At 44.4% G+C, this 17,292-nt stretch overlaps 1 protein-coding gene across 2 annotated transcripts in view; it reads right to left on the bottom strand.

The window, feature by feature from the left end:
• Positions 1-1,857: 1,857 nt before the first annotated feature.
• Positions 1,858-17,292, bottom strand: part of DCLK1 (doublecortin-like kinase 1) — a 347,554-nt gene continuing 332,119 nt past the window's right edge. For both annotated transcript variants that reach the window (XM_010835611.1, XM_010835610.1), the window contains exon 16: positions 1,858-8,008. In XM_010835611.1, coding sequence (XP_010833913.1) covers positions 7,844-8,008 — 165 coding nt within the window. In that variant the 3' untranslated portion in view covers positions 1,858-7,843. The remainder of the gene's footprint in view (positions 8,009-17,292) is intronic.

Consider the following 17,292-nt stretch of genomic DNA (forward strand, 5'->3'; position numbering starts at 1 on the left):
CACAGATGCGTGTGCGCATGACTGAAGCTTGGCCTGCAGACCTAGCAGGCTGAAAGGGCCAGTCTCAGGCTGGTAGGGGTGCCTCGGCCCCCGACAAACTGGAGTTCGGCCATCTGTGAGTAATAAATCAGGTGCCCCAACTCGTGGGCATCCAGAGAAGAGTTCTCACCAGATCTGAGATTCTCAAGAACAGGAACTGTGTCTTGTTCATCTCCGCCTCCACGGCGCGTCACTCACTGTAGGTCCTGGACGATGCTTGCTGAATAAATGTGCTAGTTTAGGACAGCTGTAAATCGCGTGCTAATTACGAAGGGAGGAGAGGACTCTGGGAGGCCTTCTACCTCAGAGGGCCAGGAGCAGAGCCAAGGGTATCACAGGGTGTGGGCACCACCGAACAGGCAGATGGCAAACACATCCTCGAGTGGGAGAATCCAAGTTGCTGTAACCACAGGGTCTGATGATGTCCGGGTTGTCTGAACCCCAGACCAGGAGTCTCAGAATAAATAGCAAAGCTTTCTTCTGGAGACCCCTGTCCTTGTCTTTAACATCTTCTGATCATAGTAAAAATGAAAATGGACAACAGAGTTTCCCTTTTCTTTTCTAAACCCCAGTGAAGTGCCCCAGTAAGTGCGGTGTTGGCACTTACTCAAGAAACATTTGAATGAACGATTTGGATGTGCAGGCAAGCTGGCAAGGACATCTGTCGCAGAGCTGGCGGCCAGCGTGAGTTTGGCTGGTCCAGCTGGCTGGGCGGGGCTCCCCGTCTTCCCTCGGTGCCCCTTCTGGAGCTGGGGAAGCTGGCTACCTTCGAAGACAAGGCAGAGCCTCTCTTGTGTGTAAGGAATTCCCCGGGATGCCGCTTTCCCTGTTACCCGTTTACCTCCGTGTGCAAAACTTCCTTAACTGAACGTTAGTCCCGCCCCGCTGGAATGCCCATCTCCCAGTTTCCTGACATGGCAGTATTACCCTCCTCAATCCCAGAGATGCCAGTAGCGTTTGACGTTTCTGTGTCGGGGCAATTTTTTGTTTTTTCTGATGGCAGGTTTTTGGGGAAACTGCCAGCCTCATAAAACAAGGTAATGGTCCTTAGGAAACAATCACTTTAGCTATTGTTTCACAGCAGTTGCCCTGAAAGCCTAGAAAGGACCTAGCAATTTCACTGCAAAGGAGCAAAAGGCAAAACAACAGCCGCGGCGGCAGCGGCCGCATGTAGATGGCTGGGAAGGGGATCGCTAATTTTACAAGTGCTCCGAGATCCTCTGGCACCTTCATAGGACACCAGGGGACCTGGAATCACTTTTGCTGGCCGACTTTTCAATCTCCTATCTCTGAACAGCTCACATAGGAGAGAACTTGATTCCGCTGTACATTTTTGCAATTTTCTCTCAGGTCAATATCACACGTGGGTTGCCTAATAGGACATCACTATAAAAAAAAAAAAAACAGCAGCTAATTTACAGGGTAGTGGATAAAACAACACTCTTCTCTGGAGAGCTGGGGCAGATAGGTGGAAGGATAAAGTCGGGCTGAATGGTATTTGATTTCTTTGTGTATATCCGAGTCACTGGCCCAGGCAGGAAGGTAATATATGAAAAGGGACATTTTTGGAATAGTTGTTTTTGAATTATGCTCATGAAATAGACACTCTGCCACGAAGGACATGTGGGAAAGCTACACTCTGACCGCATGACTAATTTTTAAAGCCTTGCATAGAGAGAATTCCCCCCAAGAACACAGCTGGGTTATTCCTTCGTGGACTGAATGTGTCAATTATGAACTGAACTGAAATGAAATTTTACTCCATTGCGGCAGAGTGAACTGAGGAGTGGACATTGGAGCTCGGGCATTACGTAGTAGTTCATACACCAAGTACTATTCTTTTATTAACCTTTAAGAACATGTTTTACATAAAAACAGGCAACATCAAAAAAGCTCAGTTGATAAATGAACATAATATATCACAGATGATTTCATCCACATTAACCTACATTTATTAGCTTAAACTGAGAGATTAGGAAAAAAATCAGATCTCATTCCAGCTTTAATCATGGATACAAATCATTTGATAGTTACTTCATTAAGATTTTGAAAATCAAAGATTAACCTGTGCCATCTGATCCATGCAGCAATTGATAAATTCAGTATTTTCAAAGGAAACATTGAATTTTTTTTCTTGCACCAAATTGAAACCTTTCAGAAACTTGTTTAAATACATCAAGTTCCGAGCCCACCTTTTCAGTATGCATGAGCAAAATACTATTTAATTTCACACTCAACTAATCCTTTAATAATTTTCTTTCACCCAGAATGAAAAAGACTATTATTAATTTCCTAATAAAATTAAAAAAAAATAGTTATCGAGGATATGACTCTAACCTTGGACCAGTTTCAATTTTTAAAAATTTTTTTCTAAGAATACATCAAAGATTAATGTCAATGGCCAGTGAGAAATTGTCCCTAGAGAACTATTCAAGGTCTTTTTCTTACCGCATTCAATTGGACTGGAATGAATTGCCATTATAGCATCTTTATCATCACTTTTAAAACCCTACTTTCTCTTAATACCAACAGTGAAGGCTTTTAGAACTATTATTTACTTTAAGTTAATAAAGTATATCACAGACAAAAATATACAATTTTACACTGAAGCAACATTAAGGGTCTCATGTCAGTGGACCAAAAAAGAATGTCGAGGAAATTTACAGGTAGGATTTAATTACAGAGATTGCACTTCCTTTATGAAAAAGAATGAAACTAGAGCCCTCACTTGTCTCCAAGGGCAAGAGATTGCAAACCCCGTGATCAAAACACCTGCCAGTTAGAAGCTCACTCACTGAAAAATGATCGCATAGCTTCAGCATTGAAGCCCATGAACGACAACAACAGCAACACACACACACAAAAAACCAAAGGGGGAAATAAAGACCACCTCACCCAGAGGCATCCTAAGCTTCTACACTGAATTTCCTGTTTCCCACCAGTTTATGACCCTTAATGTTACTGGATGGATGGTTGCATATTTGAGATGATTAAAAAATGAAAGACTGCTTTAAAAGCACCTCCTCCTCAAGTATGTAATTACATACAAATGAAAGATTCCTTCTGACAGTCCTAGGGACCCCATTTGTTACTGTTTCATGTATAAGCACCATTGAGCCAATTTTTAAAGCACATTTGCAGTGATCAAATGTGTTCTCAAGTTTCATTGATTTTTTTTTGTCTTTAAACCAAAAAATGTGTGAAGTGTATCCATTGATGCACGCCTTATCATATCTGAATTGACAAAAATGTTAATTTTGGAAGTGCTTTTAATCACTATTTTCCCCAACAGACTAGAATGGCTTCATGAAACTTGATTAAAGAAATCCGTATCTCCCAAAGAAGCACATATCTGACCCTCTATCACTGCATGCAAAATAAGGGTCTGTCTGAGAGTATTTTTTCCCCAAACTCCTAATGGAAATGGCAGACAACACACAGGAAAGGCTAACCCTTGAACTGACCAACTTCAAGTTTTAAAAAAATCTTTGATTGGATTCCCACCCCCACCCCTCCCAAATCATGTAGCAGTTTAAAAAATTAATGATTTACAAATTATAGAAAAGATATGTTATCTACAATATATGCCAGGTGACTCATTAATTTTTTTTTAACCCATACCCAAATGAATAATTATATTAAACTACCATCTTGGATCATGGTGCTTTCCACAATTCTGAAATTACAAGGAAAGAGGGGAGACATACCAGATTTTCTTTTTTTTCTTTTTGGTTATTCTTTTCTCTGCAGAATTGGGCAGAGAAAAGAAGGCAGTGAACCTTCATTCTTTGGAACAGGCCCTCTATAGCAAACTTCAGCCTGGGGCACCTTTTTATGATCAAATTAAAAACCTTTGAAATCAGAAGTTTATCATGGAAATGCTGACAGATTCTGACCCAGAGAAGGGCTATCAGGCAACACAATAATATGAAGAAAGCTCTCCCTCAAGCACAGTTGCCCTTCAGCACGGGGACAGAGTTGTGTAATGGGCGCCACTGGCCAGCAGACAGCCATGATTTAACGTGTGTGAGCCTTGGTCACACAGTAGCTCTGTGACCCTCTGTTAAGCCAATTTTTCTTTTCTTTTCTTTTTTCCAACTGAAATATGCCTCAAAGGGTAAAGGATTGCAATTTTAGCCTTCCTTTATGGATATATTGCTTTCTTTCAACAATATCTGACGGGCCTGTTGAGCACCACCCATGGGGGTGCTGAGCAGGTTCTAGGAAGGTCTCACTGAATACAGAACACCAAGCATTTTCAGTAGTTTATTTGCATGTTTTTCTCTGCTTATTTTAGTATGCACCACGTGTAAAATCAGATGAGGGCTACAGAAAAAACATTTTCAATGACCGAAATCTTACTTTTCCTTCTAACGATATGGAGCAAATCACATATGCATTGATTATGAGAATAAATGGTTTCTGCTACAGTGCTGAGAAAAAAAAAAAGTGTTCATCAATATGAACGGTTCTCATCTACAGAGATGGTTTACATGATGCAAGTAATGAAAGAGTTTTTCCTTAACTAGTCTACTACCAAAACTGAAACAAAATGAATCTTAAAATTCCCCTTGAAAATACCATATGGTTGGTCATGTATCAATAGAGGAAAGACAGTCCCCATCACCAGGCCACCACCATAAAAGCTATATTAAATACATAGAAAAGAAAAATATGGGGACGCTTGTGGCAATGAGTAAATTGATAAGTACAGAGATACACTGCCATAATGGTACATATTTATTCTCTAATAAAGTGAAATAAAAAATAAGATCAATTTGGTTATAGAAATTCCTTAAAGAACACCACCACTTAATTATTTCAAACTTGAACTATCCCAAGAATGTCGTGAAAAAAATTAGCACTGGCTAAGAAGCAAAAGCAGTCTGGGTACACCCACGTAATCAGCATGCCTTGTGCTTGTCTGTTAACCCTCTGAGTACATCTCTGACATTCAGGATCTCGATAGCTTAGTGCTGAAAAGATTGCATTCCATCTGATTACTCAATATTTCTACTTGACAGGTCTCATTCCACTATTTATTCAGCATAGATCATTCAAATTCTGCAGCGATGCGCTGGGATCCCCATGCTGAACGGCCCTGCATTCTTCCGAGCGGCCCCTCTGCAGTGTTATGGGAAACATGCCACAGCTTTACACAGTCCACAGTCCTTCAAGACTTGGGTGGAAAAGGCCTGAGCCATGCACTGTAAGGTATGTACACTAGATGCTGGCATCATACACACAATGCCCATGGAAAAAGCAGTAATTAATTCAGAGAAAGAAAGTGAAGTAAAGTGAAAGTTGCTCAGTCGTGTCCAACTCTTTGTGACCCCATGGACTATACAGTCCATGGAATTCTCCAGGCCAGAATACTGGAGTGGGTAGCCTTTCCCTTCTCTAGGGGATCTTCCCAACCCAGGGATCAAGTCCAGGTCTCCCGCATTGCAGGTGGATTCTCTCCCAGCTGAGCCACAAGGGAAGCCCAAGAATACTGGAGTGGGTAGCCTATTCCTTCTCCAGGGGATCTTCCTGACCCAGGAATAGAACTGGGATCTCCTGCATTGCAGGCAGATTCTTTACCAACTGAGCTACCAGGGAGGCCCAAGGAAAACCACAGTCTTACCGCAGGTAGGTCTCCGCACATAGGCTTTCTTCATATTCACACATTTATAACTGAGGCCAATCTAGGAACCTGCTCCTTCGTCTTACTTTGAATAGTGCTTTGCTTTAGAGTTCTAGAGAAAGCAGTAATTTCTGACCAGTTCTGAGTACTTTACTGTATGGAATCTGCCTACACCATACCTTCCTGGCATCCTGCCCGCCCCCTCTTCGCCAGAAAACCCAACTGATTTGTGCTACTTTGAGATGTTGTGTGTCAGATTTCAGGACTCTCTTAAAAAACAGGTGGGGGTGCTCTCAGTAAATGACCTAATATTTACATGGCAAGACAACACAGAAGAGATAAACCTAAAGGTGAAAGAGTCAAAAACTTGGGGGGGGGCGGCGAGGGGCGGGGTGGGGACCATGGTGCAGAAGTCATGGCATGCTGTGATTTTTAGATCGATAGTAATAGAGACCATACATTTATCAGCTGAAGAGTAAAAGGTGGCCACTGAAGACCGATCTGTGTCTGAACTGACTGTGGAAGTGCCGCACACACATTTCAAGACTTTCAGGTGTCGAAGTACATCTCAGAGCAGAGACAGTGAGTGCTGTCCAGCCATCTAGATGCAAATTTCATGAGCCATCATGGTTGTCTTCCCCGCCAGGGAGCGAAGCAAACCTCAGGAGGACATTTGAGTTGGGACAAACCCTGCCTTGCCAAACACCCCGGCCAGCCTCTTCCCTAAGCACCTAAGCAGTGACCGCAGGCTGCTGCGGGCCCCCATTCCAAGCATAACACACTCCAGGGGAGACACAGGGCTAGGGAGAATTGGAAACAGGAGTAAAATACAGCTGTTGGACAGGACTTGGACCAAAGAAAGAAAATAGCATCTCTCTCTGGACAGCTAAAGACAGTGCTATATAAAGGTCATCCTAGGGAGCGGAGGTTTTATCCTCAGGGATACCCTCTAGCTCTCCCATCCTGTTCTCCCTGAGACTATATGTAAGTAACCTAAAGGTGCACATGGAATCATCTCACCGATGGTTTATGAAAAAGCATTTTGAGAATATTCTAGACTGCTGGTCCACTCTGCTTTCTCCTTGGCCACCTTGCAAAGCACTTGCCTCTGGGCGCCTAGTCCCGGGCGCTGCTCCTGTGTATGGACTTCATGTTCTGTGTGTGGACTTCATACTCTGTGTGGATCTCACACTGAAGACTGAACTGCGTGAAAAAAGCAGATGAGACAAAGAACAGGGTCTTGTTGCCTCTTCCTGTTTTGACATTCCAGCCCTGTAGAGCACCTGGCAATTTATTGCTCTTTTCCACCAGTTTGTTTGTTTTTTTTTCCTGTAGATGTTTCATACTGAGCAGGCAGACCCTGACTCACCAAGTACAGGGCAAGCTATGGTGACTTCCTGAGGGTCTGCACTGGCAGCAGTAGCAGCTGAAGTGGAAGCAGCATTTCTGGGGCGTCATCAGCACGTCTTCATATGGAGGTGATTTGGGGGTGGGGGGCCACCATCTATACCCTGGGTCAGGCTGTTGGCCACAGACCCAGGTCCCTTCACTTGGGATGCAGGACTCAGGGAAGCTGGCAGTTAGACCTCTTTCTTTAAAAAAGCCCCTTTCTTAATAGGATTGTGAAGAGGAAAGGGATGCTGATGCTTAAGTTATAAACCTGCCATGTTCTAAACCCACAAAAAAAGGACAAGCAAGACAGCATGCTAGACGCTCTTCCTGTCTGGACATCTCAGCATCTAATAACCCCTTAATCTCTAGCAAAATCAAGAAACATGTGCATATAAATCCAGAGGCCTGAAAGATTCCCTCAAGCATTCTCCATAAAATCCCATGCACTCAGAGGGTTAACACGTGCTATGTTACATACCGCAGAGCCTAGCTCCACTGATGAAAACATTCATTGCTTCTACATTTTAAAAGTCGCAAAATAGCCTTAACCCTTTGAGGACCCAATTAGCAGCAAGTTGTCATCTTCACCAACAACATGTCACAGTCTCATTCAGCAAAAGGGAAATCGCTACAAGGATACCAGAAAAACACACTGTTCTGCTCGGCCATTCAAGCATTGAGTGCTAGGTAGATCAGATGAAACTGTTTGACATAAATTTGGGGGTGGGGGAAACAAACCTCAGAGTCTCAAAGGGTTAAGCTAGGACTTCGAGTAAAAGGGTCTTATTAAAAGGGCGAGTTTGGGGAGCGAACAGTCTCGGAGGAGCTCGGCGAGTAGTCTTCCGACTCCGAGTTGAGTTCCGGCGGAGCTGGCTGGGCCTTGTACCGGCTCCTCACATCCGGGTTGCGTCTTCGTCGGAAAACCTGCCTCTCCTTATCAAGAGCGGTGGTCTAGCAGGGGCATAAAATGAGAAAGAGGACAATTAGGCCGAAGGAAATGGCAAACACACACACACACAGACACACACAAACGCACGACACTTTCTGGAACTTTCTGAAGTCAGAAAAATATGCTGGCTAAAGTTAACCGTCCACAATGGCTCACTTATGGTGCCCACAGTCACCACTGCTGGGGTGCCCTCTGCTCCCCCAGATGCAGCTCCTGCGAGCCCCTCGTGGTGACATCGCAGGCACAGGCAGGATGGATGATGTTCAGCCTCTCACCCGCCCTCCCTAGACTTCCCTGAGCTCCACATCTGTGACCCTTGGTTGCTCCCAGCCTATCCAGAGACCCCCCTTCCCACAGCCCCACCGGTAAACGGGAGCCCAGGGCTTGTGCCCCTGACATGCGAGGACACCGGGCAGTGCCTCGTTCATCAACATGCAGCTCCAGGCAGCTGTATAATAAAAGACGAGAGGTGATGAAGTTGTCAGACACGGAAACAGAGCCACAAGCTCATCCCGTTATTTTAGCACCTCCTCATTCTAAATGATCTTATTATCTGTTGACGAGGGAGTGTGGGAAGGGTGGGTTTAATTTGAATGAACCAGCTCTGACGTTGAAAACTGCTCTGAATGCAATTAAACCTGATGGAAACCTTCCCATGGATTTCCCTCTACAAAGTTCGTTTTCACTGTAGTACATGGGAATCTACGGAACTGAGGTTCAGCGTCAGGGACTCCAACTCCTGCCTCCTTTTCCGGAGGAAACCTCGGATCGTCTCCAGGATGTGCTCTGGAAGTTATTATGACATCAGGATTGGGAAGGGTATGGCTTCATTACAGATTTTAATGGGTGTGAGCAGGATGGCTCATTACAGAGAAACCTTACACAGAGAGCAGGAGAGCAGGTACAAAGCCTGAAGAAAAATACAGAACACACATAAAAGTTTGAAGGCATCCTTGTTTGAAAGTCCCTCTTTAAAAGGATGTAGCCTGGAGGTTATTCTGCTTTTAAGAGATTACTTTTCCTCTACAGGGATATATACCACCATTTTTCCTCTTGGAAATTTACTGTTAACTTCTTCAAAGAACAGAGATAAATTTATAGCCGGCCGGGTTCTGAGAACAAAGTGAAAACTAAGCCCCTCATACAACTGCAGTGTAGCATTAGAGCAATCTTAGATCTAAAATGGGGCAATCAAAGTTACAAAATGAAGTAATAAAGAGAGAAAGAGAGGCAGTGTGTAGAACCAGTACAGTAAATGGCTTTGTTAGGCTGAACTGCTCGGCTTTAAAAACTACCCACATGTTGAGTAACAGTGTTGTAAATTGATGAGGAAGATAAACTTTAATAATTCCCTTCTCGTTTCACTGGATTTTTAATACAATAATTCAGTAAGTATTGAAATGTCTACCTTTGATTCACCAACCTGTAGAACTTTTAAGGGCCCTCACGTACTTATACGTGAGGCCCTCTTGGTCTTATGCCCGCCGACTTTTTGATAGTTTTCAGCATCATAAACTTAAATCCCTAACTTTATTTAAAACATTGTAAAGTTACAACACATGGTATTTTGCTTTCAAAGCAAAGTGAAAATGTTCTGTTTGTGTAGAGTTGAACATAAAAAAGCAGGAGTCTATTTAGTCTGACGTACATAAACACCACTCTGTAGTTAAGTCCAGAGTAATATAAACTCTTCTCTTGGTTATAAAAAATATTTCTACCTTCTTGAGAAAGAAAAAATCACTTGGCAACAAACTGAATACTGACTAGCAGACAGGTTCCCCAGTGTTGCCGAGAAAATTGCATGTTGGATTTTGAGTTAGATATTTGGAGTCCTGCTCAGTCCACAGGAGAAGGCAATGGCACCCCACTCCAGTACTCTTGCCTGGCAAATCCCATGGACGGAGGAGCCTGGTAGGCTGCAGTCCATGGGGTCGCTAAGAGTCGGACACGACTGAGCGACTTTCCTTTCACTTTTCACTTTCATGCATTGGAGAAGGAAATGGCAACCCACTCCAGTGTTCTTGCCTGGAGAATCCCAGGGACGGGGGAGCCTGTGGGCTGCCGTCTATGGGGTCGCACAGAGTCGGACACGACTGACGTGACTTAGCAGCAGCAGTAGCTCAGTCCACTGCTAGTTGTGGGAACCATTTACTCAGTTCTCAGGTAAATAAGAAGCAAGGATAACCCCGCCCCCTGCCGCCCTCCTGAGTTGTTAAAAGGTAAAAACAGAAGTGCACATGCTCTCGAAATAGCAAAGACTCCCAGAAATATAAGGTGGAGGTTGGTTTGTTCTCTTTACAATGTAAGATGTTTTAAAATGAAGGAACTGCAGGTCAGAGGAAAGCGATGCAGAACCCAGCTCACATTAGAATGTAGAGTGCGTTCTCTCCCTCACTAGCACCTTCTCCACATCTGCCTCATTTCCCCATCATGGACTCAACCACTCCAAGTTGCTCTTGGCGGCAGCCACTGACAGGCGATTTCTACTCCGACACCGCAATGCCCTGTCTGTGCACTCACAGCTTGGATGGCACCATTCCCTTAGGTTCACGTTCACTCCTCCAGATGCTCTCAGGGGCAAATCATATTCTCTTCCTTCCTTGTCCCTCTGCCTGGCCAGCCCTTTGCTCTGTCCCACTTAAGTGGTCAGTTCTGGCCCCTCCTGCCACCTTCTCTAGTGAGCAGCTTTTAAACGCTGGCCTTCCTTTGTTGCTAGGCCCCGGTGCTCAGATGCTCCTAGGCTTTCAGTTGTGCTGAGTCACCAGGATCTTGACAGCAGCTCCTGGGCTTCCCTGGTGGCTCAGAGGGTAAAGCATCTGCCTACAATGCGGGAGACCCGGGTTCGATCCCTGGGTTGGGAAGATCGCCTGGAGAAGGCAATGGCAACCCACTCCAGTACTCTTGCCTGGAAAATCCCATGGACTGAGAAGCCTGGTAGGCTACAGTCCATGGGGTCCCAAAGAGTCGGACACGACTGAGCGACTTCACTTTCACTTTCTATTGTTGAAAACACAGCATGTCACGATCACAGGTCATGGAAAAGGGTGTGATGGTTGTTTCTGCTCTATGTATAGACTCCACACTGAGAAAGCATTTGTAAAGCGTTCTTTGCCCGGGGCCTTGCCTGGGCCCAGGCATGCGGAGAGACCCGCCCCTGTCGCCAAGGAGGAACAGAACTCGGTTCTCCTCCCGGCTCAGGCAGCTTCTTCCCACTGATTCTAAAGTCTATTGAAACAGAACTCGAAGGAGCCACTGCACTCCAGGGGTTGCCTTCTTCAGTCCCCAGCCACAGTGAGCTGGGGAGGAGACACAGACCACAGGCAGCATCCAAGGCCAAAAGCCCAGGGCTTTCCCATGCCAGAGACCCGAGGACTCTCTCAGGGACAGCAGGCCAGGGTTCCCCGCGTGTACAGTCCCATTCTGGGCCTGTGAACTTCGAGGGACACCTGGGCATGATGACAGGTGTGCAGTTTCCAACCCACCCAGATCTGCTCAATATTCTCAAAGGCTCCACAAGCAGGGTTTAGGGCTCCCAACACACTTGCTCTCAGAGATGATCCAGAGGACGTCACTGCCCCCAGGCCTCTGCTCCCTGGGCCCCTGCTCACTCTGCTTCCGCCTTGAGGGACTGAGCTTCACTTTAAGAACTTCTCCGCATTCCCATGAAGCCCAGCACAGCTATCACCGCGCATCCTGCCTGCACCGTGACCGACTCTGAGGCAGTCTTCCCTGCCACGCTGCGGACGCTGTGGAGGGCAGGATCAGGTCTGGGCATCCTGTCTGTGTCTCCACAGTTCACAGCACAAAGAAGATGCTCTCAGACGTGCAGCTTTTGAACTGTGGGCAAGTACAACAGAGGTCCTGGGACTTCCCTCCTCCTGCACACCCAACCCCCGGGCCATCCCGCACCCAGCTGACAGGTCAGTCTGCTCATGACTGATTTATTTACAGTTCCTCATGCAGTCAAACTCCTTGTCCTAGAAGTCACAATGTGCTTACAATAAATTTTCCAGCGTCTAGTTCTTAATATCACTCAAAATAATCCTGTGACGTCAGGAGACCCAGTGTCCCCATTAGCAGACACAGCACCCGCTTGTTCTGCTTATAGTTAACCATGCCCGTTTCCCTTCAGACACCCCCCGCTCCCGCAATCTGTGGTCCCAGTGAAGGGCACCCTACCTCCATCTCAGAGGGTGGGGCAGGGCTGGCTTGTGACCCAGAAGCAAGCCTGTGCTGACTGCGTTCCCCAGGACCTGTGGTTGGTTCAGGATGGGCACCCCACCCAGTTCCTAGGCCAGAGGAGACTACCCAGCGATTTGGACTCACAGTGACTCCCAGCTGAGAGGGTGGCCAGGCTGGAGGTGGTACCATGTGAAGCTCCAGACTGAAGCCATTACAGGGAGGCAAAGAGGAGGGGTGGAAAGACAGCCAGGCTGCTGACAACTGAGTCCACCCATGACTGAAGCCACAGCCAGCCTCTGAACCTCTCAGGTTGTATAAAATCATACTTCTCCTTTTTGCTGAAAGCCAGTTGGGTTTGGGTTTTCTTCACGTGAGACCCCAACAGTGCTAACTGATAGCTCTCTGCAGGTGCTTCAGTCATGCTCGCCTCTGCATCTTGGCTTAAGGTGTTCACCAACCTGACATCACCCTCTCTCGCTTCCTGCCCACTCACATTTCTGTTTTCTAAGATTCGATCAAATCTCACCTTCTCCATCACACTTTTTTCTTTCTAAATTCCTCAGGCAAGTGTTGTCTTGACCAGACTTTGGACATTTACTACACCCAGGTCTTTTCTGTGCATCGTTTCCAAATCCTATGCAAGCTCCTTCTTTGCATTTTCCAGACTGCCTAGCCAATTGTGGCACACATCGAAGGGTATATTAAATATCTCTTAGCTAATACAAAATTATGTTGTTTTAGATGATTATATACTTTCTGAATAACAACAAAACAGAACTCCAAGCAACTCTATAGTATAAAAGAATAAGAAGTTAAAGATATTGTGAGTCTTAATATTTAAGAATGCAGTTTATGTTTTAGATATGATCAAATGCTTACATCAGATAAAGTTAATAATCTCTTATACTCCTATTTATCCACTAAATAACCTTGGATCGTGGTCCAGTGTCTTATCACAATAAGCTCTGTCATATATGATCTCTTTGGAATTTTAATTGTGCCTATAAAATTAACTTTCCTCTAAAATCTGCGTTGCTCAAGTTTTTCAGCTAAGTTCTGTAGCCCCTACAGGTAGTTAAGGACAGATGAATTCTGCAAAGAAGAATAATACGCCAATACATAATTTTTAAGAGCAATGCTACAAAAATATTTATTATCCAATTGGTAATTTTCTCCCCAGAAAACATTCATAACTTTCCCTTTAAAGTGCTGCCTCATAGATTTAAATTCCAGGCTCTTTCAACCATTTCTGAAAGCCTGCTCTCCTCTTTCTCAATCACAAACATTTCCCAGATATCAAGCAAATAGGGTCTCTCCTCCCTAATGCCTGTCTTTATAAGGTAAGGTTGTCCCCAGCCTTGATGTTCCATTAACTCTTAAGACTTTCTAACGGATTTGTTATTTCATGAGTTTATTTTGCTCACAGTTTGCAGCTCATTTAATAGACATGGATGGACTTGCTGTGGAATTCCCAAGTGTTTCCTCAGTAAGTTATCACTTCATTAAACGCTCGTAAGAAAATCTGAAGCCTGCATTATCACATTTTGGTGCTAATTATTACAGGTTAGAGGTGAGCAAGCAATCTCTTGAGATGCTGGAGCTGGCCAGTAGTAACCACATAGGAAGCTCTGATCTAGCTATTTTACACACGTACCCAATGATGACAGCTGTGGTGCGCGGGGCTACAGCCAGCTAACAGCGGACTGGGGGATCCTGATAAACAGAACCAACAACGGACCAAAGGACCATATCATTTATATGGAGTCACAAATACACTCGTGTTCTACACAGAAGAGACTCTCCACGCTCCTACCTCAGACTGCAAGCCCTTGCTGATCAGGGTGTCCTGAGGAGCTGCTGCATGAAATGTGAAACCCGAGGAATGGTAAAATCATGCCGGTTACCTCAGCAGCTCATGGGCAGACGCACATAGCAGTTGGAGCTCGTAAAGAAATTCAGACTGACCATGTTTTGGTGCATGCCGTAACACCAGGCATGCGAATGAGAGACAGTGCTTGAATAAGACCAAGGAAATGTATCCCAACAACAGATTCACCGAATGAGTTTGGCCAATGGCGGCTTCTGTTCACAGTAAAACTAGACAGTACTCAGATTTTTGAAATCCTTCTTTCTGATCTCGAATTTGGAAAGCAGCATGAACACCTAGGCTGTACCCACCTGGCCTATGTTATGGGAAAAATACAGCATAGGGGGGGCGGAAGGTCAGAAATGAAGTGAGAGCAGGAGACGGGGCGTGACTTTGTTTTTGCCAGGTTGAGTCACCCACATCTGTGCAATGCTTGCGTTGCCTGGTAGCTGTAGCCTAAGCCCCTTGGTAGCAGCAGCAGGGGGAAGTGGGGAGAGCCAGCCTTCTGTCCTGCCTCAGCTGTTTATGTGACCCTGGGCACGTTTCCTAACCACCACGTCGGTTGAGCTATTTTGCAGTGCAGAGAATGACGGGAGGTACTACAGTGCCTCACCCCCAGGGGAATTCCCACCTATGAAATGCCATGAATATGCTTAATATCACCATCAATCTACTAGAACGGGTTCTGTTTTTCTCTCAGTAAACAACAGGCCTTCTGTCTGTGGATCAAAAATATTTGTCATGCAGGACCTGCAAGAGATACACCTCATTTAAGTTTGGAGGCGATGCTTTCTGATGTGGCAGTAATTATTGGATCTAAGTAACTGCATTTTTCAGAGGCAAGCAGTGACTGTTTCTCCTTTTTTACATTTCTAAATTTATTGCTAGCCATCACAAACAGTCTTCATTTCATTAATAAAAGAACATTATCGTGCATGTTGCCTTTGAGCCCATCCATTATTCATACCACCTAGGAGAGTGAGCCGGGGATGCAGCTGTTGGGGCATTAATCTCAGGAACCCTCTCCTTCGCTCGCCCTTACTCTGTGGGGACTGAGTTACGATTCGCTTGCCACTTTGGAAATGTTTTGCTTGCTAGTAAAATTAAGCTGACACCTCAATTGATATATCACCCTACTCATTTCTTTTTTTTTTGGTTCGCAGCCATACTTATTATGGTTTTATTTTGTTTTGCTTTAATACCCTTTTGGGGTCTCGCCAGGAGTTGTACAGTATCTGGACTAAGACATGGTATTTCCCTAAAGTGAAGGCGACAAAGGGGGACTTCATGGAATGAAACTATCGGCCTTTGAAGCTCTTTCCTAGGCTCCAGTCTCTTAACTGGGATTTCTCATGTCCCGGGGTAGGGGTGCCCCAGGTTTCTCTACTACTTCATAAACGTAGGCTCCTCCCGCTGATCTGGTTCTTAACAGAATCTTGTCCAGCTCTGCAGTAGGTTTCTAGTGGCCTCCTATCAGAAGGTTAAAATGATAGCCCCTTGCTGAGCTCAGGCTTCTAGAGGGTGAATTCATACGCTTCCTCTGCTCTATGACGCCTGACTGTCTCACAGCAGAAGTTAAGCAGGGCTGCCATGTTGTTTTTTCCTTCATCAGGCTAATAAACAAAAGGACAACTGCAGGCATAGTTTATCTTAAGAAAATCTATGGAAATTTAGAACTTACTAAGCAAGTGGGTTAAGGGGTGACTCCTTTTATTAGAGTTTTTTGTTTGTTTTAGCTGTGCCAAAACCTTACTCCTGGGTCAATGCAGTTGTGGAGCATTTCATATGTGATTTGATTGTTTAGGCTCTCAGATACCCCAAACTCTTAAAAAACACATTTATCCTCAAAAATCAAGGTTTCTCCATTAATGGTCGCCTCCTTGGAAAATTCAATCATTTATTTATTAGCAAATATTTATTGAGGCACCTACTCTGTGCCAGGCATTCTATTCCACCAGGTGGTGGTTATATAGTTTTTAACAAGCCCACCAGGTGGTATCTTTTCCTACTAGAATAGGAGATGAAAATTTCTTTCTGGAAAGGGTGAATAATTAATACTTCAGGTTTTGCAGGCTATATAGTTCTCTGACACAACTACTCTATTCTGCCCTTGTAGAGTGGAAGTGGCCATAGGTTGGTTATGAGTGAATGGATGTGTTCCAATCCATTCCAATGTGTTCTAATCTGTGTTTCAATAAAACTTTTATTTACAAAAACAGGCAGTGCCCATTGGCTATAACATGGCGATCTCTGCCCTAGAGGATAACTTTTTAATTAAACATATACTTCATCAGGATTTGGGGCTATAGACTACTTAAAGTAAAATTTAATGCCCCTCAATTCATGAATAATCTAACATACAGCTTATTCAACAGTTTGTTCCAATCACAGCATCAAAAAAGGTCATGGTTCTACTTTAATAATAAATGCTTTGCTCTGGAGAGAGATGAGTTTTCTCAGGAAAATCTCTCTCTCTCGTGTGGAATGGATGGTTTTCTCTTGGAGCAGTCTTTTCCAGACTCTTCTTTTGGGCTGAGTCTGTGAAGGCACTTTTGTACATTTAATTCTTGCCACAGATTTGGAAGGTTGATAACACCCATCTCATTTTTATAGGCAGGGAAACTGAAAATCAGAGAAGGAACACATGCCTTGCCTGAGGTCACAACATGAGGAAGTAGGACAGGCTGGATCCAAAACAGGGCTTCTCAACACCAAGGCCACAGGCTCTCCATGCACAGAGCTGCCCATCTTTAATCAAGCTTGATTCATCTCGATTTTCAAGGCTTTTTAGTTTCTAGAAGTGTCATGTGTTTGACATGTATTTGAGAATTCTCTGACTTCAGCATATGGATATTTTGCACTCAATAAAATAACAGTGTGTCAATACTTTCAATTAAGTTCTTTATGATCATTCTTTCCTACATGTTTATACCCCATAAAACCTACATTCTATCAGTGAACATCACTGGCGAACATGTGGAGTCAAAATATTCAGGAACAACTACATAGAAAAGAATGTATATGTCTTTTTAAATCATAAAGAGGGAAAGAGGTGCTGAGGCAAGATTAAAATAAGTGCAATACCACAAAATTTCCCATCAATACCAAATTACCAAGACTTTCAGGAAAACATGTAAAATTTCACTCCAGTTTATACACAATCAGTAAGTCTTGGAATGCCATGCAAACTTCTCTTTTCTAATATAAAATACATTAAGCTTTAAAAGGATTATATAT

This window comes from Bison bison, unplaced genomic scaffold (genome assembly GCF_000754665.1).
Source record: "Bison bison bison isolate TAMUID 2011002044 unplaced genomic scaffold, Bison_UMD1.0 scf7180017864048, whole genome shotgun sequence".
Taxonomy (NCBI): domain Eukaryota; kingdom Metazoa; phylum Chordata; class Mammalia; order Artiodactyla; family Bovidae; genus Bison; species Bison bison.